General features: G+C 47.6%; 1 protein-coding gene across 2 annotated transcripts in view; it reads right to left on the bottom strand.

The window, feature by feature from the left end:
* Nucleotides 1–4,987: 4,987 nt before the first annotated feature.
* The window catches only part of TAF15 (TATA-box binding protein associated factor 15), a 31,175-nt gene continuing 9,996 nt past the window's right edge, over nucleotides 4,988–26,166 (bottom strand). The window contains exons 6-16 of one of the 2 annotated variants that reach the window (XM_084822823.1): nucleotides 24,090–24,439; nucleotides 22,176–22,287; nucleotides 14,829–14,863; nucleotides 14,173–14,205; nucleotides 11,943–12,052; nucleotides 8,090–8,219; nucleotides 7,425–7,520; nucleotides 7,048–7,135; nucleotides 6,258–6,346; nucleotides 6,069–6,162; nucleotides 4,988–5,405 (exon numbers count right to left, since the gene is read on the bottom strand). In XM_084822823.1, coding sequence (XP_084678949.1) covers nucleotides 5,366–5,405; nucleotides 6,069–6,162; nucleotides 6,258–6,346; nucleotides 7,048–7,135; nucleotides 7,425–7,520; nucleotides 8,090–8,219; nucleotides 11,943–12,052; nucleotides 14,173–14,205; nucleotides 14,829–14,863; nucleotides 22,176–22,287; nucleotides 24,090–24,439 — 1,177 coding nt within the window. In that variant the 3' untranslated portion in view covers nucleotides 4,988–5,365. Of the gene's footprint in view, nucleotides 5,406–6,068; nucleotides 6,163–6,257; nucleotides 6,541–7,047; nucleotides 7,136–7,424; nucleotides 7,521–8,089; nucleotides 8,220–11,942; nucleotides 12,053–14,172; nucleotides 14,206–14,828; nucleotides 14,864–22,175; nucleotides 22,288–24,089; nucleotides 24,440–26,166 lie in introns of both variants that reach the window. The other variant, XR_014786143.1, reaches the window with a different exon arrangement.

The following is a 26,166-nucleotide window of genomic DNA, read 5'->3' as shown; positions in this document are numbered from 1 at the left end:
AGACATCTTTGCTGCGAGGCTCCAACTGGGTAAATATGGAGTAAGGGCTAGAAGGGTTTTTAAAACTTCTTCATTAACACCACTATTTAAGCAGATATCCAGAAGGAAACCCATAGATCAGTATGCCCCAGAACCGAGTAGCCTACACAGTGTTTTGGAAATGCTCATTGATTTTACAACTCAGGAGACGGATGTTGGGACCATTGATATAGAGCCTACAGATCAGGGCCTACAGAGAACAAACTTTAGGACTCTATGTCCTTCTAGTCCCCCACTCAAAAGTAATGTTTTGTTAGACACTGAAATTTTCTCAACCAATATTGCAATTAATTCTGATATTGATAATTTTAAGTTGATACTGCAAAAAAACCAGAAAACAGTGGTGGCTGAAATCAACACCACAGTAGTCCCAATAGCAAATAATTCTCAACAGAAACACATGATCCAGAACTCCATTCCCCACTTAAATGCTGCCGAGCAGCTTGACCCCTCAATAGATCGAATTGCATTAGATTGTTCCTCCTGACAAAATAAGGCTTTGGGGAGCTCATTTAGGTGTGTCTCCTGGAACATCTCTGGATGGTCCAATAAAAGGGCAGATGGTTCATTCAGAAGGTACCTTAGATCTTTTGATATCATATTCCTACAGGAAACATGGTGCACAGGGGAAATGTCGTTGAGTGATTATAAAACCTATGAAGTCCCTGCAAGTAATCCCAGAAGCATGGGACTCCTGTGTGTGTGTGTGTGTGTGGGGGGGGGGGGGTTAGCCTGCTGTATATCAACTTCATTGAAAGGGGAAAGTTATCTCATTAGTAATTTGCAGTCCTGGGCTCTGGCTGTATTTTTCAAAAATAATTCAATGTCATATACTATGGTAAATGTATATATTCCTCCTTGGAAATCAACTCATCACAGCAAAAATGTTTGGGAAAGCCTTACAGATTATATACTAGGCTTGCAGACCGAACTACCTGAAGCTCACTTGATATTAGCCGGTGATTTTAATGCCCGGATTGGCCCAAACTGGAATGCAATAGAGCCAGTCTCCTATTTTTCCTTGGATGACTTCCCACTGATAGATGATAGACAATCAAAGGACCACACAATTAACACTCAAGGGAAGCTGTTTATTCAAATGATTTTTCAATCTGGACTTTGCATTCCGAATGGCTCTCTGTCCGAGGATTTGACAGGGGAATTTACCTTCATCAACCATCTTGGGGCTAGCGTAGTTGATTACACTGTAGTCCCTCCAACTGTGCTTGGGCTGATTACGCTCTTTAGAGTAGATTCATATCCATGTAGTGATCACCAACCATTGATTGTCCAGCTGGAATGTCTTAAAAATGCCTGGGCAAATCAAGAAAATAGGTTTCCAGTCCCAAGCACGAGGGTTGCAACATGCCGTCGTAAATGGGCAAATGTGAATTTAAATGCTTTGGAATGCTTATGGCATTCTGAGAATGTAAAACTCTTGTTGAACACCCTGTCCTCTTCCAGAGACGGAAGTTGTACTAGAATGTTATGCCCAGATTATAGCAGCAGTCGAACCTCTCTTATTTTGGAAAGGCCAGTCAAAGAACCAGAGGCCAAAAGAGGGCAATCCATGGTTTGACGCAGACTGTGGGAAACTTAAGCAGGAAATCAAGAGACAACATAAATTCCTAAGAGATAGATCTATAGTCCCTTTACCACAGTCCTATTTGGCACTGCGTAAATTATATAAAAATACAATTAAAGAAAAAAAGCAAGAGCATGCCAGGTTGCAATGGGTGGAATTAGCATCAGCACTTGAAAGAAATGATAGACCTAGATTTTGGCACCTTACTTCAGATTTAAGATACTATGGGACTCCATCCATTGACTCCGTTATCACGACACATGAATGGGAACGATATTTCCATTCCCTCTTTTATGATGAGATGGCCTGTCTTCCCCCATTGCAGGAGGAAGACCCAGAATCACCTAGTTGGCCCCCAGTCACCTGTGAGGAAATAGCTATGCTGATATGGAAGTTGAAGCATGGAAAGGCCCCCAGAAGGAATGGCATTTCACCAGATTTCTTGATTGATTATCCTCATTGGTGGATCCCAGTGTTAGCAACCTTATTTGCACTTATTGATAGAACTGGGAAATTTCCCCAAGATTGGGCAGTGGCTATTGTAGTGCCTATTTATAAAAAAGGCAATCAGTCAGACCCTAAGAATTATCACCCTATAAGCCTACTGGACGTTATAAGTAAGTTGTATGCAAGACATCTTTTAGGTAAGCTGGAAAACTGGGTGTTCTGGGAGAATCTCCTAGCTGAAGAACAAGCAGGCTTCCGATGTGGCAGATCTACAGTAGACCATTGTTTTATACTAAAATATTTGGCTGGGAAATATACATCTCCGCCTTATCACTCACTTTTTGCTGCATCTGTAGACCTTTGAGCAGCCTTTGATTCTATATCTAGACCCCGTCTTTGGCAGAAGCTTACCATTTTAAATGTGGATCATAAATTGCTCAGAAGAATACAGGGGCTGCATGAGAATTCTATCTTGCGTGTGAGAGCATCTTCAGGTGATCTTTCAGACCCCATTATTGTTAATAAAGGAGTGCGCCAGGGATGTTTGCTTGCACCTCTTTTATTTAATGTATATAATATTGATATGGTTTCCTACTTATCTAGCCCAGACTTCTTCCCACCTCTCTTAAAGGACAGGAATATTTCAGTGTTATTATATGCAGATGACGCTGTTCTCCTGTCATACACCCAGGTGGAGATGCATAGGCTTTTAAGAGCCCTAAGCTCATATTTTATGAGAAGCCCTTCAAGTTAACTATGAAAAAACTAAAATCTTAGTCTTTGGCAAAAGGAGGAAAAAATACCAATGGCAGCTGGATAACCACCTGCTTGACCAGGTTAATAAATATAAATACCTAGGAGTGACATTTCAAAGTTCAGGATCTTGGTCTGAGCACTTGAAAGCAATAGCCCTGACAACGAATGCAACTAGTAACGCCATTCTTTGTTTTGCTGCAGGACCGGGTGGTAAGATGGTGGCCCCTTTAATAGAGCTATACAAGGGTAAATTACTTCCCCAAATATTACACGGGGCACCTGCCTGGACCCATGTTAATATTGTTTCATTGGAGTCAGTGCAGCATAAATTTCTATCGCGTACTCAGGGTTCCTAGATCCACTTCTAAGGCCATTGTCCGACTAGACACAGCCTGTCACTCAGTGGGAATGCTTGTCCAAAAAGCTGCTATTTTCTTCCGGTTAGTGTTCCAACTGGCCTCCCCTTTGGTCTTATTAGCATAAGAAGCAATAGGAAGGGGCTCATGGGCAGGCAAGATAACCACATCTATGTCTGAGTTGGGCTTTTCACAATCATATTTGCTTGCGAGGGGCTAGAGAGAACGGAGGACAGGAAGGCCTGGCATGCTATGGTCCATGGGGTCACGAAGAGTCGGACACGACTGAACAACAACAACGATAGAGCTAGGGAGGAGATCTCAAAGTGATTACAAAACGTTGATATCCAAACAATGGCTGTTGCTGCTGAAAGTCGCTCTAACAAGATCTATAAAAGCATCATGACCTCTCCAGGGAAGGTTCCCCCGTATTTGATTTCCATCACCTCACATGAATTGAGATGGCTCATGTCTAGGTGCAGACTGAACTCACTCCAATTGATGGAGGTGAAGGTACATTATAGGACCCATCATGGCATGAGTGCAGATTGCCCAGCTGGTTGCCCCAAGGTAGAGGACATGATGCACTTTCTAGTGGAATGCCCATTGTACATCTATTTGAGGAAGCAGTACCTTGAGCCCCTATTAGTTGCGCTTGAGGATACTCCTCGTGCAAGTATAACTCGATTATTATTAGCTGGAACAGATAATTATACATCATATAGGACTGCTAAGTTTGTCAGTCGAGCTCTGGAGAGGTGAAAGTCATTGCTTGTTAAAAAAAACTAAATCTGTAAAAATGGTAATAACATGCCGGCAAATATTTAGGATTTTAAAATGTTTTTGTTGTTTTATTGGCAATTTGTGTTTTGGTTGATATGAGAATTCTGGTTTTGTATGCAGATGGCCTGATCGGCTAAAGAAAGTAATAAATAAACATTAGGTCCTGGCTATCGGACAGACTGCCTGCCCCTGTTTGTGCCCCTCCTCAGGCCCATCTTTAAGAGAGTTGGGTACCTGGAGCAGGCCATTCTCAGTGGTGGCCCTGTATTTGTGGACCACTCCACAAGATCCATGCAGCTCCATCATGACTAGTTTAAAATCTCTCTCTCTCTCTCTCTCTCTCAGAATTTCAGTATTCATTTTATTAATGGCTTGTCCTCTGGATTTTTAGTGCCCTTTATTTTAGAGCTGTTCTGTGTATATATTTTAAGAATGACTTTGTATTATTGCATTATTATGTTGTACGCATGGTTTCTACACCGCCTTGTGAGGGCTTTAAGTCCTGAAAGCCGGGGTTTAGAAATCTGATAATAAAATAAGGGAGCCATCCTACAGCCACTAGGCAGAGTTGGGGGCAGGGGAATAGGATAGTTTGGATTCCTGGCTCCGAGGTCAGGGAGCTAGGAATCCAACCTCTGCCTCCCCCTGACAGCAGCAACCTCAGAGAGGCAGGAAAAGGGGGGGGGGTGCCGGAGGGCAGGGGGGCCACCCTCCGAGTTTGGAGTCTTACTGTCATCCCGACAGGATTGCGCCCTAAATAAATAAGCACAATCCCACACCCCACTGATTAACAGGAAAATTATATATATATGATTCCAGCGTGTGCCAATCTTCATGATTTAGGGCGCACTCCTATGTATGTTTAGACAGAAAAAAGTCCTGACTGGCTGGATATTGCTGAGTGTTGCAGGACTTTTTTCTGTCTAAACATGCATAGGGTTGCTTCCCTCAGATAAACTGCCAAATAAACAGTCACTCCAGACCAGGTTGGGAGTTCATGAAATAACAAGGGCAAAAAAATAGACTAAAGTGTCACAAATAAACAATCAGCTTTTATTGTCTGTATTATAAAACATGTCAGATTTTTGGCAAATATTGTACAATTTCATTCCTTCCTGTTTTTAAAGAGCCTGTGGAAGAGTTTAGGTCAGGGGGCGGGGGGAGAGAACTGGGGAATGTTGGAAATAAAAAGATGAAATTTCGATGGACTTACTATAAAAAAAAAAGGAAAAGGAGAAAAAAAATCCTGACCCAGTCCCTCCCACCAAATCAAAAATCCAGTTTTATGTTTATTTCCACTATCCAGAAGAGGCCATGGGGTTCAAAGCAGCAGGCAAAACTCAGCAAATGTCGCTGTGAAAAGCCATTACAAAGATGAGGGGGAAATTCACAGCTGTTTTTAGTAGGGTCTGTTACGTTGATCGCTTCTGAAGTCATTTCTAAAGGTGAGAGAGAGGAAAAAAGCACCAAGTTATTTAAGCCCCCACACCTATTTGCCCTGTGTATACGCTATTTGCAATAACTGCATTCCAAAACCAGCCCCCTGTTCTCCTGCAGTGTTTCCCTATCTAACCTCAGAGGCCCAACAGTTTTTCTAAAAAATAAACCTTTTCTGGTGAGAGTTGGGTAAGAGCGAGAGCTCCCTGCCCTCGGAAAAGCTTGTCCCCTTGTTTCGGGGTAAGAGCGAGAGCTCCCTGCCCTCGGAAAAGCTTGTCCCCTTGTTTCGGGGTAAGAGCGAGAGCTCCCTGCCCTCGGAAAAGCTTGTCCCCTTGTTTCGGGGTAAGAGCGAGAGCTCCCTGCCCTCGGAAAAGCTTGTCCCCTTGCTTCGGGGTAAGAGCGAGAGCTCCCTGCCCTCGGAAAAGCTTTCCCCTTCCTTCGCCATGAGACACTGGTCTGGGACTGCCTCCCTATTGGTATGACACCAGTCCAGGACTATCAGTCAGCCAGGAAGGCACCGGGTAGCCTCTGCTAAGAGTGGACTGCTGGGCTGACACGAGCCTTAAATATTCTCTGAGCACATGAGCCGTTCTATGCACAGCTTGGGGAATCCCCGATCTCCCAGAACATGCGCGCTTCTGCAGTCGCCAAAACACAGCACCCACCTGCCTCCCATTTTGCCCCCGAAGCCGCCGCTGCCCCTGCCGCCACGGCCCCTGCCCCCCCGATCGCCTCCAAAGCCGCCTCTGCCACGGAAGTCTGTAAGGGAGGAAAGGCGAGAGTGAGAAGCCCGTGGGCGTGTGACCCGGGGTGCGCATCCGCTGCTCTTCCCACATGGAGGGGGTTCCACGCACCTCCTCCCGAGGGACGCCCATCGTCTGGCCGGGGTTCGTTGCACTGATTGCAGGAATTCCGGCGAGCAAAGTTCACATTGCTGCAGCTCCTGACAGAGACAAAAGCACGTCGCTCGATCCGTGCCGCAAGGGCAGGGGAGCGGCCAGGAGGCAAGCGGGGGTGCTGAAAATCCATTCATCCCCATTCTTGAGTTCTCCCCTCTCCCCTGACTTCTCCCAAGCACGTTTCTGTGATGGCGCACGGGGCATGAAACTGCTGAGCCCTTCGAACGGGAACTGTCCACTGAAAGAAATGAAAAGTGGGCGCCATTCTCCTTGGGGGCAATGCATAGGCCTGCACCACAGAAAGCCCCTCTGAATCAAAGCCCCGGCATTTCCAGTTAAAGGAAACATTCCTTAAAGGTACAGGAACATCAGGACCTGGTCCAGTTGGACTGCTGCCCCCGCCGCCCCCCCCCCCCACACACCCGGCCAGGAGATGAGAGGGGAAGCAGGGCCATCTCACCAGCCATGCTGACAGTATAATTTTTTCCTCTTCCCTCCCCATCCCTTTTTCCTTGCGGGCATGTCTTTTTTAGACTGATTGTAAGCTGCTCCTTATTTAATTTTTTGGGCTGAGGAGTGGGATAAAAACACTTCAAATAAATAAATGGGTACCTGACCTCTCTCTTGCCCTAGACCCTGGAAAGTTGCCATCAGTCAGAGTCTGCATGGACCAATGGGCCAGCTCAGCACCAGCTTCATACGTTCTTCAACCCATCCCAAAATGGCCACAAGGTGAGAGACTTACGGGTTAGGGCAAACCCAATCGCCGCTTTTGGGTTCTCCGCCTCGGCCCGGGAAGCCCCCGCCTCTTCCAAAGCCCCCTCCTCGTGAACCTGCAGGCACAACGACATTGCCCTTAAAGCGAGGAAGCCTCAGCTGCCTGTAGGGTAAGGACTCGCACGCACAGCACGGCTAGCCTCCCACGTCGCCATCAGTCACCCCCTGGGCTAAATATGCAGCTGCTCTCTGGTCAGAGAAACGATACCCAAATGCAGATTCAGAAAAAGCAGTGCCGCCACTCTCAGAGGGGCAGGCTGCTACCTGCTCTAGAGGAGCCAGCACAGAGGTAACTGCAACCAGGGATTAAACACAGAACAAAACCGGACCCGGGGCTGTTCCTACCTCGGCGCCCGCCGCCGCTTCCGCTACCTCCTCGCAGAAATTCGGGCCGCCTGGTGGCGAAGGAAACCCTGATAATGCTGCCATTGAATTCCTTTCCTGGAGAAAGAGAGGGAGGAGGAGAAATCCACAGCTGGCTGGTCACAACAAGGGAACAAGGCCTTCCAACATAGAAACCCACCAGCTGTACTACAAGCAGGAATGTTTAGAGCCCTCACACAAGTAACAGAGCTGTGTACTCTTCTCCAAAACTCAGCCTGCCCCAATCTGGTGCCCTCCAGAGGGGTTGGACTACAACCCCAAGCATCCCCCCAGCCAGCCATGCTGGCTGGGGGGATGCTTGGGGTTGTAGTCCAACCAATCTGGAGGGCTCCAGGTTGGGGAAAGCTGGCACATCTATTGGGCCTATTCAGTAAAACAAGCAGGGCCTTGCAAGAAACTTTAGCTGAGCAGGGAGAAGAGGGCAGGCCAAAGAGGAGAACCCCCCTTGCCTTCCCTCTCAGTTTCCCACCCATGTTTCCCGGCCCCGCAAAAGGAGCCGTGAGAGTGCTGCAGCAGACCCCCAGGACTGTGTTTCACAATGTTATGACCTTTCCACAAATGAAAGAAAAATCAAGCCCCCCCCCCCCCCCCCGACAGCTAGGCACCGTTCGGAGGGCCACCCTTACCGTCAAACCAGTCGATAGCGGCCTTCGCAGATGGCGGGTCGTCAAAAGACACGGTGGCTTCTCCTTTTGGCTTGCCGGTATCCTTGTCGGTGTAGAGGTTTATCATCAGTTTGCCCGTCTTTTTGTTAGTCTGGGAAGGGAAAGAGAAAAATGCATTTCCTCACCGTCCACATCACCAAAAAAAAAAATGTCTCAGCCAGCCTGTGATGAGGGGAAGTTCAAGTAGGATTTTCACTCCTCCAGATACACCACAAAGGCCTCCCTGCTCCTCCTCCGAAGACTCTGCCTTTTCTCCCTTACTACCCTGTATTTCTCGGAGCTGCCTCCCAGAACACGCGTGTGAAGCCAGCTCTCTTCATACCTGTCCTCAAAACCCACCTTTTCCATAGCACAGCCCCCTCCCCCCATGCCCTGCTGTAACTGAGCCTGTAACTAAGCCTAAGCGCGTGTAACCGAAACAATCACACACGTTCCTTTCCTTTTCACCCCAGCCTCCCCTTCTTCTCTTGTTTCTCCTGTGTTGAAATTCAGATTGTATGCTCCTTGGGGAAGGGACTTGGCCTCTTGCAGCTCTGAAAACCGGGGGGGGGGGGGTAACCCACGGACCCCATGCAGCTCTTGCTGTGCTCCCCCCACACACACACTGGCACCCTGAAAAACAATTTTTTTTAAATGTATTTTTTCAGAAAATAAATGGCATTCAGAGCTGCTCAAAAGTCTCAAATTTAGCTTGCAAGTGAGTGAGATCCAACCATTTAGCCACTCCATACCACCTCCAGATGCTGTGTTTTTTTCTCTATTTTTTTAATAGTAGTATTTGGGGGGGGGTCAACTGTGGCTGACAAGGGGGGGGTTCGCGGGGCAAAAATAGCCCCTGGAGCTTCTGAAGTTGCCCACCTCTGCTGTAAAGTAAGATGCACACCAATGGCTCTATATCAATGTAAGTAACTAAATAAGATACTATTATCTATTTTGGAGTCCATTCTGCCTCATCGTCTGTTTTATCACTGACTTATTTTTCGCTGGTGAGCGCCCCGCCGCATTCCTCTTGGGAGGGGGTGTTGAACCTCAGGCCCATGGACTAAATATGATCCCCCGCCCAGGGCTTCCTAAATGGCCCAATCTCATTTCCCCGGACCTCCGACCATCTGGTAGCTTCCTAGCTTTTGGACTGGTTTCTCCTCCATTCTAAAAAGTTGACACGCCTCTTCCAAGATTTAGCTACTGGCTTTAAGCTAAAATATGCTGGTATTTTGGCCCCACCCCTTTTGCCTAGGGCCCCACCCACCACTGGAATGCAGCCCCCAAGAGCTTCTCTGAAAATGAATTTGGCCCTTGGGCTGAAAGAGGTTCAACACCCCTGCTCTGCATCAGCTAGAGAAAGAAGGTTCGTTCTTTCTTTCTTTCTTTCTTTCTTTCTTTCTTTCTGGGTGCAATCCTATACATGTTTCAAAAGAAAAAAGTCCTACATCTCCCAGGGAATGGTAGGACTTTTTTCTGTCCCAAACATGCGTAGGATTGTAGGACTTTTTTTTGTCTAAACATGCATAGGATTGTAGGACTTTTTTGTCTAAACATGCATAGGATTGTAGGACTTTTTTTTTTTTGTCTAAACATGCATAGGCTTGTGTCCTAAAACATTTTTACCCACCTCTTTAGCCAACAAGGCTCCCAATGCAGCGGACTAATACGAGTAGCAAGACAGTCCCTGCCCTCAGCCTTACAGTCTAAAAATCTTGATACAATAAGGAAAAAGGGATGGGGAGGGGAGGGAGGAAAAAGCAAGCTCAGGAACCAATCCTTAAAGTTACAGTTCTTATCATGATCAGCTGGGATAGAAACAGGCCAGATGACTGTTGAGGGAGGGTCAAAGGCAACAGGTCTCCCAGCAGAGCCGAAGGAAGAGCTCTGCTTCTTCTCTTGAGAAGAAACTTAGCCTTGAGAAGAGAAGACTGAGGGGAGACATGATACCGCTCTTTGAGTCCTTGAAAGGCTGTCCCAGAGAGGAAGGCCAGGATCTCTTCTCAATCATCCCAGAGTGCAGGACACGGAATAATGGGCTCAAGTTACAGGAGGCCAGATTCCGGGTGAACATTGGGAAAAACTTCCTGACTGTTAGAGCAATACGACCGTGGAACCAATTACCCAGGGAGGTGGTGGGCTCTCCCACACTGGAGGCGTTCAAGACGAGGCTGGACAGCCATCTGTCAGGGATGCTCTGACTTGGATTCCTGCACTGAGCAGAGGGTTGGACTCGAGGTCCTTGTAGGCCCCTTCCAACCCTACTACTCTATGATTCTTCCACTGCTCTGAAGCCCAGTGGAGTGCCACAGAGTTGATCCCCAGTCCCTGTAAGATGGTTCTTAGCATTAGGGTGGGGCCTGACAAGTTACTGAATTTGGGTGAAGATAAAACGTGACCCCAACGTCAAATCACTTGGAAACTTTGGGGAACTCGCTATTTGAAACATGCAGCTTGGCTCACTTGCTCAAGTTATCTGGAGCCACTTAACAGCCATCTCTTCGTGGCATGCTTGCTTCCTGATTGTTGCACACTGGTGTGGTTTGCATACATTGAACTGGGCAGTGGGTGGGTGTACTGGCCCCAGGAGCGTAAACAAGTCACCTGTAGTGTTAGAGGGGCCTAGAGATCCATAACGCTTGCTTAAATTCATTATTGGTGCAACATCTGAGCATGTTGAGATGAGTCAAAGGCCAAAATCAAGATGTGCCTGGGAAGTGAAGTGAAGTTTGTCTTAAAGCTGCAGGTGGCTGTGCTGAGAACCAAACACTTCTGGTCTATGCTGGGAATGAACGCTAGGTGGCACTTGCTGCTATCATGCTGCCTCACTGCTAACATGTATGGTATAATAAAACCCATTGTACCCCATGGCTCTGGGTTCAGAGAAGCTGTCTGATCCAACCGCTGGGTATGCCTGTGTGCTGTAAGTTAGTCAATAAAGTACTCCTTGAAAGTAAACCTGGGTCTGATTTATCACTATCTTGGCACCTCTAAATTAAGAGTTTGATGCCTACGGCCGGGGCAATACAGAGGGCGGGTGGGGGACCTAGTGGGTGATGAGCCTCCATTTGGGCAGGAAGTTGGACCCAATAGCTGTTTGGTCCACCCCAACTCTGTGGGTCTAAGAACTCGGCTGCTAGCTGAGATCCTGTCTCCAGCGAGCCCCAGAATAACCATCAACCACCAAGGCCAGGTGATGGAGAAGGAAAAAACCGAGAGAGATTTTTGGAGTAGGAGGAAGAGCTTATTGCCATCAAGTGTTTGGTCTCCACACCACAGAAATATAGAAAAACTGCAGCTGAACCCTGTGCTGAATACCAGAGCACAGATTCAGGAATTAGCAGAATATGTTCACCAGGGAACGAACATGAGGTGGGAAGACATCATCAGCAACTTAGACCCAATGAAAGGATCGACCTCTTCTCCTGTACCCTCCAAAGCAATTCAGATGGGCCGAGAACGCCTTCCTGAGACTGCTATAGAGGGGCCCAATGCAGACAGGAAGGGGGCAACCCAGGGAAGATGACCAATGGCTGTTGCACAATTCTGGGGACCTACCAAGCCCAACCCCCCAACCTCGAGCTTCTTTCGCCAGAAACGCTGACAAGTCTTTTCATTCAGGCTCCGGTTTCTGATGGTCCACTGAGCTTGGCTGCATCTGAATACAGGTGTGATCTATTCGAGGTTTTTGTTTTGAATTGTCACCTGCCTCAACGGGGATGGAGTTTTAAATGAATCCAGTTATTCCCCTCGCTCCCCCTGCATTAGCCCCACAAGCTTCTCAAGTCTCCCTCCTGCTCCCACATTTTTAAAGTTTCACTGACTTACACACCTTAATAATGCCTATTTGCTTGAAATAGTCAGCCACTTGATCAGGTGAAACATCTTCTCCAAGACCTTGTACAAAGATGGTGTTGTTATCCGAGTTGTCAGACTCTGAATCTGTGAGTGTGTGTGTGTGTGAGAGAGTGTGTGTGTGTGTGAGAGAGAGAGAAAAAGAGAGGAGTTATTTTTAAAACCAAAACACCTTGAGCTTAGCTAGGAGGAGCTGTATAAAACACCACAGCCATTTTCACAGTGTCTCAAGTCAGAAAGGAACTGAAAATCACTCTGAAAATCACTCTGCCAATACCACAGTGCCCTTATGCAAATATATTATCCAACCACACTTGGAATACTGCGTAGTTCTTGTCGCCACAGCTAAATAAGGATATTCTAGAGTTGGAAAAGATGCAGAAAAGGGCAACTCCCCTATGAAGAAAGGTTACAATGTCTGGGACTGTTAAGCTTAGAAAAAAGATGAGAAAGTGGAGACATGGTAGAGGTGTGCAAAATGATGCATGGTGTGGAGAAAATGGATGGGGAGACATTATTCTCCCTCTCTCATAATAGTAGAACCCAGTGGGGTCATCCCATGAAGCTGATGGGTGGGAGATTCAGGACAGATCAAAAGAAGGGCTTCTTCACACAGCGCAGAGTTAAACTATGGAATTTGCTACCACAAGTTGTAATGATGTGGGCACCACTTTCAGTGGCTTTAAAAGGGGATTGGAGAAATTCATGGAGGAGGAGAAGGCTATAGATGGCCACTAGTCCTGATGGCTCTATGTTACCTCCAGTAACAGAGGCAGTCTGCCTGTATACCCCAGTTGCTGGACAGCATGGGTGGGAGGGTGCTGTTGCACTCGTGTCCTGCTTGTGGGTTTCCCACAGGCAGCTGGTTGGCCACTGTGTGAACATAATGCTGGACGAGATAGCCCTTGGTCTGATCCAGCGGGACTCTTTATGTTCTTGGAACATTTGCCAAGGCACATGTGAGTCCTGATGCCCAGTCCTGATGCCCCGATAACCACCCCTTCCCTACCTTAGAAACAATTCTGCGTGTACATTAAATACACCATTTAATCACATCACATATAGTAAACGCATGTAAACTACAGCTGTGCAAGGGAGCAGGACTTCCACCCAAAGTTCATTTTAAGAGACAAGCAGCACCAACAAACCCTCAGCTCTGAATGTAGCGTTTGCTCACAAGTGGTAAGCAACCAAAGCCGGCAACTTCAAGACAAGACCTGAGCTGCTATGCGAAGCTGAACTTTTCTTGTCCCCAAGAGCTACTAGCAACAGCAAAGGAATAATTGTTCAGAAACTTTTGGGTGCTCCCAGACAGGGCTTCTGTTGTGCAATCGCACTGCCAGGTGACTCCGAGTTCTAGTATCGAGAGAGGGAGAAAAGAGAGCTCTCTAACCACATTCGCCACAAAGTCTGTGATGTCCCAGTACTGTTGACACTGACTAGCAGCAGCTCTCTGTGGTTTCGAAGCACCTCCAGACAGGGCTGGGAGAGACGCCAATCTGGGACGTTCTGCATGCAAAGCATAGGCTCTCCCGTGAAGGGCAGGCCTCGCACTGTGCGTCCCGCCACCACTCCCAATGGCTCCAGTGCTATTCCATGCCAATTAAGTCCTGACTGGGGTTGGTGTCACCACCCACCCATGAAATCTAGAGCAGTATCCGGGAAGGAGCTGGCTGGGTTTGAGCCTGGCGCTTTGCCCCTTTTCAGATCACCGTGCTGCAAAACAAGAGAGTGCAGATGGGCCTCAAAACTGGGCACCAGGACACATGTACTAAATGCGCATCTTCCAAGACCACTGCACATTCACGCAATCTGTACTCCCTACTGAAGGCAAAGGAGAAGACTGTAAAACTGTGAGCTGGGGGTGCAGAGCCTGGTTCCATTTCAGAGAAGCTCTGGGGGTGGCATTCCAGTGGTGGGCGGGGACAAAGGCAAAAGTGGGTGGAGCAAAAGGGGCGGAACCAAGAATTCCAGCATATTTTAGTTTAACGCTCTTACTGTCAGTACCAAATGCCTTAGGAGAGACTTTCAACCTTTTAGAATGGGGGAAAAAACTGGACAACAGCTGTAAAACCACAAAATAATTGGTGGTTGGAGGAAAAGGAATTGGGCCATGGGGTACAGCCTTGTGGGGAACCCCAGAGGCCTGGATTGGGAGCCCAGGTTCTGCACCCCTGCTGTTAGCCATGTTTGGCTTCTGTACTTACCTGCATCTGGCTTCTGCCCGTATTCCCTTTGACCTGTGGAATGGGCGAGAGAGAGAAAGAGAGAGAAAAGTGTATTTTAGCCACACCAGAGACACAAAAAGAGTCAACTACCTCAACTGGTTTTAATTAACATTACCAAAAACGTATGTAACACTTAAACCAAGACAAGATTTAGAAGACGTTGTGATTAAAAATGACAGGAGATGATGCCCTGGTAGAACTTTGGTCATGGTCCTTAAAAACTGCCGGTCGTGGCATTTGCCACACAGGCTTATGCTGGTGGTCGCCTTGTGGGTGTCGGCTGGCTGCTTGCCAAGCTGTTTGCCATTATGATTCCCTCACTAGTACGTTGTGCTTAGAAGAGCGTGCCATCTGGGGGCAAAGCAAGAGTTACCACAAATTTATTTTCATGCAATTTGATGGGGGGAGGAGGGGAGAAAACAAAAGCAGGAACCCCATTTTTATTTCATTACGAGCACTTTTTTTTTTTTTATAAGCACACGCGCACAATAGCCTTAGCCGAAACAGGAAAAATAAAACAAATAAAATGCTTCTAATGGACAGTAGCATGGCATTTGGTGGCTTTTAATAATCTCTTTTTGGCTTTTTAATATAGAATTTCCACTGAAATATTTTTTTCGACGCTCGGCACTTACCACCAAAATTTTTGAAGCCACCTCGGTCACCACCACTGCAGAGGAAAAATTGAAGAAATGATTCCTTCTTTAAGTCTCGACATGCTGAGCCCAAGGCTCAAAAGCTGCACTTATTGAAAGTTAGTGTGTAAGTTGCTAAACGCCACCCCTAAAGACTGACACACAGTGCTGCGTACCATTCAGCCACGACAGCTTTGCAGCTCCTTCACTGGGGGTATTTGTCTCATCAGTTAAGATAAAGGAAGGCATACGGATGTAAATGTCCAGCCCCTTTCCCTGCACCCCACAACCCCAACAGCCGATACAGATGCCATGTAAGCCTCTATGGAGGACAGGTGTATGCGAAGACTGGAATTGTACTCTCAATCCCCCCTGCACCTCCTAGTCACAGGATGAATGCTCTTCGGACCAAGAGGTACCTTTGTTGTGACGGATTCATACCATCTGAAAAACGGCGTGCATGTTTCAATTACACATGCTCCAGAAAAGACAGTCTGATTTGCACTAAATAACAGTAATGTCCTTTGCACTTGCTTATGCACACCTCAGGCAAAGGAGATGACAATAAAGAGAAAATAATGCCCTTTTCCATTCACGAGGGCGCAGTCCACAGATGACGTTGACAGATTTCAACCAGCAACTTCCTACAGTGAATACTTAAAATCACATGCCCAGAACTGACTTTACACACGTTGCCAAGCTTCACAACCAGTGTGATGAGAGAGTGGATAATCTTTTTGGCCACCCACTGAACACCTGCTTAGGAAAGTGAAGGGGGGATTTCCAACCTATGTTAGCAAATGCAATTTTAGGGTGTGGGTGTATGACACTGTATCTCTGGACTAACAAGAAGCAGTGTGGTGCAGTGGTTAGAGCGTCTGACTAGAATTAGGGAGACAAATCTTCACTCAGCCATGAAGCTCAGTGGGTGACTTTGGACCAATCTCTCTCAGCCTGGCCTACCTCGCAGGGTTGCTGGTAGGATACAAAGGGGAGAAAGCCGTAAGTTCGGAGATGCCATCCTCATGCTACGTTTCTTATACAGTCTGCATTCTTCACTGAACAGTGTGGTATAGTTATTAGAGTAGCAGAATACCCACTCAGCCTAGCCTACCTCACAGGGTTGTTGGTAGGATAAAGGGAGGAGGGGAAGACCCTGTAAGCCACCATGGGCCCCTTGAAGGGAGGGTGAGAGGGGAACAATGCAACAAACAAATTAATTTTGGAACAAAAATGTCCATTTCTTAATTCCCACCTAGAGCCCTTCACTGCTTCCATGTACCAGAAGAGACAAATGCAAAATATTAGCAAGCCTCCCCAGCAACTTGGTGCCCTCCAGATGAGTTGGACTATAACTCCCATCATCCCAATTCAACACATCTGGAGGGCACCAGGATGCGTGGGAGGCTGGGTTAGCAGAGAAATGAATTTGCTATTGGGGGCAATTTAATTACTCCCTTGAGAATATTTCACACACACACAGACAGCAAGGAAGCAACCTTCATGATGCCACCCTTAAACTCTTATCTAAATCTCCACAATGGCCCTGGCATTAAAGAGCACCCATTAAACGGTGCCTCCAAGTCCAATCAATGGAGCATGACATTTGGAACCAAACCCAGGCCCCATTTTAGTTTGGGAATATGAGGCACAATTTTCAGTTCTGGGTTTTAAGAACATGATTGATGGTACAATCCTATGCATGTTTAGACAGAAAAAAGCCCTGCAACCCTAGGCATGTTTAGATAGAAAAAAGTCCTACAACTCCCAGCATTCTCCAGCCAGCATGGAGAATGCTGGGAGTTGTAGGACCTTTTTCTGTCTAAACATGCATAGGATTGCACCCTAACATGTCTCAGAGCACTACAAGAAACAGTAGGGCTGGATACCATTAATTGTAGTTTCTAAAAGCAAACAGGTGCAGTTCTTAATGACAGAAAATAAGATTAAGTCTAAAATAGCAGCTCTGTTCAAAATGAGAGAAGGGTTAAATTTAGAGTTACACACACACAACAGAAATTGAATCCTGTTATAAACAGCTATTTTAATAGTTGTGGCCTACTGCACTCAACTATGCACCCGCTGCCCTGTGTGCAGATCTCCTTCACCCTCCACCTGAGTAAGTTACAACTCAGCCTTTTGGGGCCACTGCTCTCTCCCTTCCGTTTTGTCCACATGCCCTTCCCTAGTGTCAAGCAACTGCTCCTGGTTCCTCTCTACCTGAGCTTCATGTTTGAAAGAGACTGTTTGGGATCCCGTATGTTTGTACCCAATGCCCCACGAGACAGAGAGAGAGAGAGAGAGAGAGAGAGAGAGAGAGAGAGAAGGCCAGGTCTTTTCCATTGACCTGGCTGGAACTAACAGGCACTTGGCTTTTCCTCTCAGAAGAGAAGACTCCGTCAGGGGCTATTCCACCTGGAAGCCATTAGGAGTTCCCAACCTTTTGGGGCATATTTGGGATTTTGACAGCATGTCATGGGCACTCTCACAAACTGGTTGCGATGGGATGGAGCTCGGCCATTCAGAAAATGGCTGCCACGGTGGGCATGGCCGGTCACAAAACGCTCTTTTCCCAGAACGAAAATGGGTGAGGCTAAAAGAAAAGGAACTTGCCCAAGAATCTAAGTACAAGGAGGAGGTGAGATGTCAGCTACAAAATCACAAACAAAACACATAAAGATAGCACTGGAGGGCAGCCCTTTGCTTTGCAGCATGCCAGCCTTCCAGTTTAAAAAAATAATCATTAAGAAATCTTTCATCTATGGATCTCAGGTTACATCTTATTCAGCAAAAACTCTTGTCCCGAGTCTACTGAACACTATAACGTCTCCTAAGTCGGCTAATTGCTGGAGGTGTGATACAGCTAAGGGCACAATCCTATGCATGTTTAGGCAGAAAAAGTCCTACAACTCCCAGCGTTCCCCAGCCAGCAGCTGGCTGGGGAATGCTGGGAGTTGTAGGACTTTTTTCTGCCTAAACATGCATAGGATTGTGCCCTAATGCATCTTTTAATCATATGTCTTGGCAATGCCCAATAGTTGCCTCTGTTGGGGAGGAGGTTATTGCAAGGATACACTTTGTATTGGAACACTCTTGAATATTTTCTGATGCACATGTCCTTTTAAATGATCTACCTGCTTCCTGGATTCTCCGTGCTGTTTGGACAGCAGAAAGACTGATATTACACCATTGGAAGGATAAACCCTCCCCTCCTATAGTGCAATGGATTGAGGACCTAACAATGCTCTCAACATTTGAATGGGTGGTATCCACTCATGAATGGATATATATATGGATATTTGGTCTGCCTTAGTTGAAGAAAGAGAGAGAGAGAGAGAGAGAGAGCGCGCGTGTGCAATTATTTTTTATATAAGATAGACTAAGAGAGTGTTAAAAATATATTTTAAGCCAAACATTTCAGCTTCTGCCCCCACCAATAGCTGTGCTGTTAACAGCACAGCTACTGATGAGAGCGGAAGCCGAAATGTTTAGCTTAAAATGTATTTTTAATACTGTGTTATATAAGAATGTTAGAAAGACTAACATTTTACCTTAAGACTGACAGCATCCACAGGGGATCCAGAGCCACCTTGTTGCTTTGCTGTTGTGCTGCTTTACACCAATCTCTACATTATTTTATATATATATATATATATATATATATACACACACACACACACACACACACTTTGTATGCATCAGCTGAAATTGATACATTCAAATTATGTAGTTATATATTTTTTTCCTTTCTTTCCTCTTTTTTCCATGGTTTTGTATTGCTGAAATTTACAATAAAAAAAATAAAAAAGAAGATAAAAATCAGGAAGGGCAGAGAGCCTGGCAGGTGTCAAAAGAGGTGTCCGTGGGCCCATGGCTGCCATGCTGGAGACCCCAGCATTAGATGAGGGAGACAAAGTACAAGGCCATCGGCCTGCCAGAACCAGAAGCTTCCCACTCCTACCAGAACAGCCTCCAGCAATGGCAAGCCCACTTGGGCAATATGCAAGATGAATGTTGCGTGTCACGTGCATCAGAATACAAGCCATTCTGACAGGGACCTATTTCATTAGGCAAAACTCGAAGCTGTTAGGAGGGGCCGTAGCCCAGTGCTGGAACCCCTGCTTTGCATGCGGATGGTCCCAGATTCAATTCCGAGCTATCTCCAGGTAGGGCTAGGAAAGGATCCTGCCCGAAATCCTGGAGAGCTGCTGCTGCTGCTGATCAGCGTGGACAATACTGGGCTAGACAGACCAAGGGTCTGACTTGGGATAAGGCAGCTTCCTAGGTTAGCACTGAACTCCACAACTGGAAAAATGTCAGCTGTAAAGTGCCTCACTTGTGCATAATTTAGAGACTGTCCACCCTGGATGCCACATCTCTAATTTCATTTGAACCCCTGATCTCACGCTTCTCATGGGCCTGAAGAGGCAGGCTCTGGTCATTGGGAGGTGCCGTTCACAGCTGCATTGGTTCTCTCTTTGCTGCCAGGACCCCTGCTTTGAGACACTTCCCACATGGCCGGGGGCGGGGGGGAGTAAAATGCCCGTCCCCCAAGCTCAAGCTCCAGCATCTCTGGTTTGAAGGAGTTCAGGTTGCAAAGCCAGGAAGGACACTGGACAGCCACTCGCCCATCAAGAGAAAGTAAGATTAGACAGACCTCTGGTTTGACTCAGTGTAACACACGTTCATGTGCTTATCAGGAGGGAAGGCAGAAGGAGCAGGATGGCTCCCTCAGGTGGGAGTTGCTCTGCCCTACAGAGCAGAGAAGAAGTGGGTGTAACCGGGGGCGGGGGAGTGGTGGGGTGGTTTCTGTCTTGGTAGCAGAGGTCAGCTCTGGAGGAGGAAGGAACCTATGGGAATGCACACATGTCAGCCCCCAACAAGAACTCGGGGTGGGGGAGGACTGCAAAAATGGATCAAGGAGGGGAGAAGGAAGACACAGATGAACTCAAGACCACCACGGCTTTTAAAACCCTACCAACAGTGGGCTGGCTGCTCCCATGGACAGGGTACTGTGCCAAAGACCGGGCTTGCTCCTAATTTCTGTCTGGATGACAGCGGCGGCCTGGAGCCATCCACCATGCCAAATGAAGGCAAAATGACGACTACTAGCATGCAGTTCTCTGGCCCCAATTACAGAGGTGGCACATCAGAGAGGAGGTGTTCGCCACAAGCTAAACTATGTGTAAATGCAGCCTAGGACCCAACACTGGTATTGCTTTATGGGAGGGTCCCCACACACATAGATAAACGGGCACACACGGCTCCAAGAGCAACCACGGGAAGAATCTTCCATCACAGCAAGGCTCATATATCCTTCCCATTGCTAGTTCCACAGTAAGTGTCAGAGCTAGCCCACATCTTGGAAACACTTCAAGATGCAATGCTGCCCCCGCCCCCCAAAACCTTATTTTAATAGGTGAGATAAGCAGAGGTTTCTTTTTCACAGCATTCTAGAATGTGCTGTTCAAAAATGATTTTCCAGCCAAGAGTCTTCCTTTGCATAGGATTTTGAACCAAGTAACAACCATATTCTTAACACACTCCTAAAATGGTACAATATGGGTAGCCGGCCTCCTCCAGCTTCCGCCACTTTGCCTTCTGTCCTGTGCGGGAGTGTCGGCAGGCGCATTGGACTTCGGACTATCTTATCTCAACATGCATGTTACCTTTGTCCAGCACGGCCTGTCTAGACCCAATCTTCTAAGCTATTAAGAAGAGCAGGCCTCGCCATTCCTGTTCAGCAACATGAAAGAGGGAACATTTAACTCTCCAACACGGACTTCCCCCACCCACTGCTTTACTTCTACAAGGCAATTTCCAAAGCGGTGAATATAACCTGTATTTAAGTTGCCGAGCACCAAGGCTGCTTTCCATTGGCAGTTTGTCACTGAATGTTGGTGACAAACTGCAATGGTGGACTAAAGAGGGCAAATTTAGCTTTAAACCAAGCCCTGAAAGCTAAATTTGGGCTTTGTAGGCCACTGTCACAGTTTGCTGCAGAAATCTGGCAGCAAATCACCAGTTGTTTTGCCGCTGTCACCACACCAGCCTACTCAGTGGGGGACCTCACGCAGCCCACTGTTGCCCACTCCTGCTATAGTCTGATCTGAGGAAGAGGGTGGACAAAGTGGCTACAGACACCCGCACATATCACACAAGGGGTCCCTTCTTGTCTGGGCATGGAAGCCAGGTTCCATATAGACCATAAAACTCCATCCGGCTGCATAATCAACCATCCAAGTTGGGTGAGGGCACCTCAGCTGACAACATCTTTCAACCACTGCATTTTGCAACACAGACCATCCAGCCCGAGTAGATGATACCATTCATCAAGGAACTGGCATTACGATTAATTCTGTCTTCATATGTCCCTAGAAATGATGGTACCTTGAATGAAAACCCATTTGAAATAGGTTGAACACAGGCGGAGCTCGGTTGCTCAACTCGAAAGCATTTCCTTAAACCGGCCCATTTGGCATTTGGCTTTCTGACAAGAAACAAGAGGTGTGAGTGATGCTAAAAGGCAGCACACCTGGTGAACAGCGTATTTAGCTCCAGCTCCCAACTCAGACAGTCTGTGGGCCACCTCAATTCCCACAAGAGCTGTCAACGGAACAGAGAAAATGTAGCTTGCCTGGTTCCTCTGCCTAGAACAGCTGCTTCCTACCCAGAAATCAGCGTATTTTTTCTCATGCCATGAAGGCATTGCCATCGACTCATATCTGCAGGCCAAACTGCTGTTAAAGGCACAGGAACAGGTGACAGTGAAGAAGTTGGAAATCCCAATTCTGTCACCTGTTAACTGGGAAGGCAACTTGCGCATCCCTCCAGTATGCTGCGGATGCTAGTGTATGCATAGATGAATGAACAAATTCTTGGGCGAAAGCATGGCTGAATCTTTCTAGCCAAGTGAGGTACTGGACAGTGTCTCACTACAGTGATTATTCCAGCTTTCCCCAACCTGGTGCCCTCCAGATGTGTTGGACTACAACTTCCATCATGCCAACCAGCACAACTAATATTCTCTCTTGCAGAAAGAAGTTCCACTTTTAGGTTAGGGAACCTTCATTTTTATACACTCTCCACCAATTCTCCCAGAGGGAGGGAGAGAGAGACTGATTTTGACCTGCTCTGTTGCATCGGGTGTCAGGATAATCTTCACTCATTTTAGGGCCCATCTTTTCCGTGTGTAGGCCATGAGTGGTGGTGTCTAAGAAGAAAAACAACCACTACCTTCAAATTTGATCTCCACGTGCAAACACACCATCCGCTCAAGCAAGTATGAAAGTATGGCCTCGCTAGCCATATGTAACCATCTGCAGCTACTAGGATAGAAACCTTTACCTTAAACCAGGCATGGGTCCTCTGCTATCAGAATCGAACCTGCTTCCACCTCCTCGCGGCCCACCATAACCTCTGTTATCTTCTCCATACCTACTCTTTTCACGGCGATCATCTGAGGAATGACAAAGCAATTGCTCTGGACTGACATCATAGAGGAGAAGTTGCCCCCCATTTGCATCCTATTTGGAAAGAGATTACGTGCAAAAGTTGCCCTATTGGAAACATTCAAAACTAACCGGGACAGCAATCCCACGGCCCCAAGACAGTGTCTGAGGCGCCATAGGACAGTCTGGGTTCCTGGATCCAAGACTGGAGTCAGCACTCCAACCTCTGAGCCAGGAATCTGAGCTTCCCACCCCATCGGCGTCCTTGGAGAGGAGGGAACGTAGGTGTGCCGGCAGGCGGGAAGGGGACTGGGACGGCCGGCTTATGCTGTATCCCCAGGTCTCCCCAGCCTTCTTCACTTCTGCTCCATGGAGTCCCAACTAGACAGGCAAAAAGGCCCATCCAGCCCAAATGCCAAGCGGGAGGAGCGCGGAGGCAAAGATTGTCTCCGCTGCTCCTCCCACTCTGCACTGGATGGCCGTAAGCCCCCACGTTTGCAGGCTTGTGGCCATCCTCACAGAACTGTGCCCTAAATAACTGAGACCCAGATAGGACTAAAAATTAGAGGTCCCACTCAGTCAAAACCCTTCACTGAATGACTTGTAATCAATTAAGTCTGCAGGTGACTATGAAAAGCTCTAGAGAAAAAAGAGCATACTTATTTGGAGTTGGATCCAGAATTATTCATACTTAAAGTAGACCCACTGAAATCAATGGGCTTATGTTAGTCAGGGTAAACTTATGTCCAATTGATTTCACTAGGCCTCCTCTAACCATGACTAAATCTGGATTCAGCCTTTAGTTTTTAGATGTTGCTTGGGTGTGACATGGCAGGCGTGTTCTTACAGGAGGCATTCCCTGCTATACAAGATTGAAGGGGAATTAATGCCTTCCATCAGCAGTTTTTCTAAGTACTTACATATATTTTAATAAATTATTTTTAAAGGTGTTACCCGATTAAGCAGGGACGCCTTTTTAGTCCAGTGAAATGTTTTTCATCCATTAGAGGGCTGCGGCCATATTAAAAACGCTACCTTTCAAGAATCAAGGGCAGGGGTTAGGCAACCTTTTGGGGCCGTGGGTGCATTTGGCAGTTTGAGAAACTGTCCTGGGCACCACCACAAAATGGCTGCCATGGGAGTCGCAGCAAAGGACAAGCCACCTGTCCAAAGGACTGAGGCCAAGGCAGAGGTGGGGGTCTGAGCCCCAACACAGTAAACAACTCCTCTGAACCCACAGTTTTCACAGCCGACTGAAACCTATTTCACAGCAATCCCAGCAGCCGGTAAGAAAATTAGTAAATTTCTAAAAAAGGGGTGTGTGTGTGTGTGTGTGTGTGTGTGGAGGGGGTTAGGATACCTTGGTGGGTGCCAAGAAAGGTGCATGGGGAGGGGGGCCACTGGTGTCCGTAGGCACCATGCTGCCTAGCCCTGGCCTAGGGTTATGACAGCTTATGGAAGATACCACAAAGAGGTAGAGATTGCCTTCTTCCAGCCCCCAACAGCACATTTCCCTTGGGTTGAAGCAGCAGCACGGAGCTGCTTTCAAAGTCAGACCAACGGCACTTCCAGCCTGGTGCTGCCTACAAAGATGGGCAGCTGCCTGCCCCGCCTCTTTCCCAGCCTTGCTCCCTCAAGGCCCTCTAAGCGGAGATGTGAGCAACTGAACCAGGGGCTTTATATGCTATTGAAGGGGGTGTCACCCCTTTTCAAAAACCTTGGGGGCGGAGATCGTCACAGTTCCACAACAGCAAGAAGCCTTCACGACGCTGCTTGCTCTTGGGAAACGTTTCCGCGAGACACAGCTTACCTTGCAGGTTGTGACTGTAGCCTTCCTTCTGTTGAGCCTGGTAGGAGGGCTGGTTCTGGCTGTAGGATCCTTGCTGCTGGCCAAAGCTGGACTTCGGGTCGTAGGAGCCTGGCTGCTGCCCGTAGCTGGGCTGTTGCTGCTGGTCGTAGGAGCCTCGATTCTGGCTGTATCCCGACTGCTGGTCATAGGAGCTTTGCTGCTGTCCCTGTTGGCTGTAGCCTGGCTGCTGGTCCAGGGGCCTTTGTGGCTGACTGTAGCCTGGCTGTTGGTCATAGGAACCGGCCTGCTGACTGTAGCTTGAGGGCTGGTGCTGCCCATAGCTGGGCTTCTGGTCATAGGAAGACCTCACACTGAAGCAAACGAGAACATTGCTGCACACTTCTGCTCTATGCAGACGTGCAGCCCAAACACACACACTCAACTTCCTTGGCCCTCACTGTGCATATACACCACCAAATTTCAATGCCGTAAAGCAGCCTCCCCCAACCTGTGAGCCTCCAGAGGTGTTGACTGCAACTCCCATCATCCCCAGCCAGCATGGCTGGGGATGATGGGAGTTGCAGTCAACACCTCTGGAGGCTCACAGGTTGGGGGAGGCTCCCATAGTCTCAAACCCCTCAGATATGTCAGCACGTTTAGTTTTGCTCCTGGGGCACAAAGTATTGCAGCAGGAAGAGACCATCGCTGTAAAGTTCTTGTAGGAATTCTCAGAACTGTTCTCTTAGGCCCGGGGCCCACATCTGGCCCTCCTGGGTCCCCCCCCAGATGGCCATGCCCCCTTCCTGTCTCCACCCCTTTCCCCCCAACCATCCATCGTTTGATGGATTCCCACCTTTTGAGCAGGTTTTCCCCCAGTTCTAAAAGGGTGAATACCTCTCCTAAGGCCTAGTGACCGGTGGTAAGAGCTTTAAGCTAAAACAGGCAGGTACTTCTGGCCCCATCCCTTTTGCTCCCCCACACACGCTGGAATGTGGCCCTCGAAAGTTAATCTAAAATGGAATTTGCCCCTTGCGCTAAAGGCAATCCTGCCCTCCTGTCTTAGGCAGTGCCTCAAAACATTTTGATCTCAGGGCCCTGCTTCTAAACTCACCCTATCTCCTGGCACCACGAGTCCGGGACCAAATCATCTATTTTACAGGTGAGCCTGCAGGGATCCTTGAACACAATCCTGTGTATACAGCCCGCTGCTGTGTGCAAAGATCTATGAACTGGGTTAGTAATCCCAGCCACCGGCCTCAAACAACAGACCAGAATAGGGTCTTTGCTCTAGATCAGGCTTAGGCAAACATAAGCAGCAGCTTTTCCTGAATTTACTTCTTTCCAAATATACAAATGTAGATAGTCGAGGTCCGCTCTCAGGGGGAATTCAGTACCCTCAGATTTTGTCTGGGGGGAGGGCTGGGGAGCAAGTCACCAGCTGCCTTAGGGCCCAGTTCCTCCTGGAGTTCTTGTCCCCTCCCCACTTCCATGCCTCACAGTTCTGGGAACAACTGAAGTAAGGCCACGTATATATCAACGGCTCCAGATGACGCTAGCTTCTAATTTCTGCTGAAGTGAAGTAAATCAAAATAGAAAAGCATTCTAGGAAGATGCATGCTTCAAATATACATGAACCTTGCAAGTTCAGGCAGCTACAGCCTCCAGGTTCTGCAGTTTTCAGTTCGTTTACCACAGATCCAAAGCTTAGTTGAATTAATGGGAGCCTACCCAATTCTGAAAGTCTTGGATCTGGTCTCATGCTTATCTACATCATTCTCTCACCAATCCTTTCCAACAAAACAAGGAAAATCCCAACAAATGCAACTTGGACAATGCCACTGTACACAAAGGATGCGGTGGGCGACTGGCTGGGGCTCGAGGCCTGGTAAGAAATCACCAGCTCGCCCCCCCCAACGCCAGTCCATGGATCCCTCGCCAAGCCGCAAAATGGTGGCTCAGCCTTTTCGTAAAGGCTGATTTTATGCAAATGGCGGCCATAAAGCAACCATTCATGCAAGATTACAGGCGTAAATGGCCATTTAGACCTGTAATCTTGCATAAATGGATACTTGACGGCTGCCATTTGCATAAAATTGGC

The sequence above is a fragment of the Heloderma suspectum genome, chromosome 16 (assembly GCF_057233095.1).
Source record: "Heloderma suspectum isolate Gila_16-S chromosome 16, 16-S_ref, whole genome shotgun sequence".
In the NCBI taxonomy this organism is placed as follows: Eukaryota; Metazoa; Chordata; class Lepidosauria; order Squamata; family Helodermatidae; genus Heloderma; species Heloderma suspectum.
This window is presented reverse-complemented; position numbering and strand designations above follow the sequence as displayed.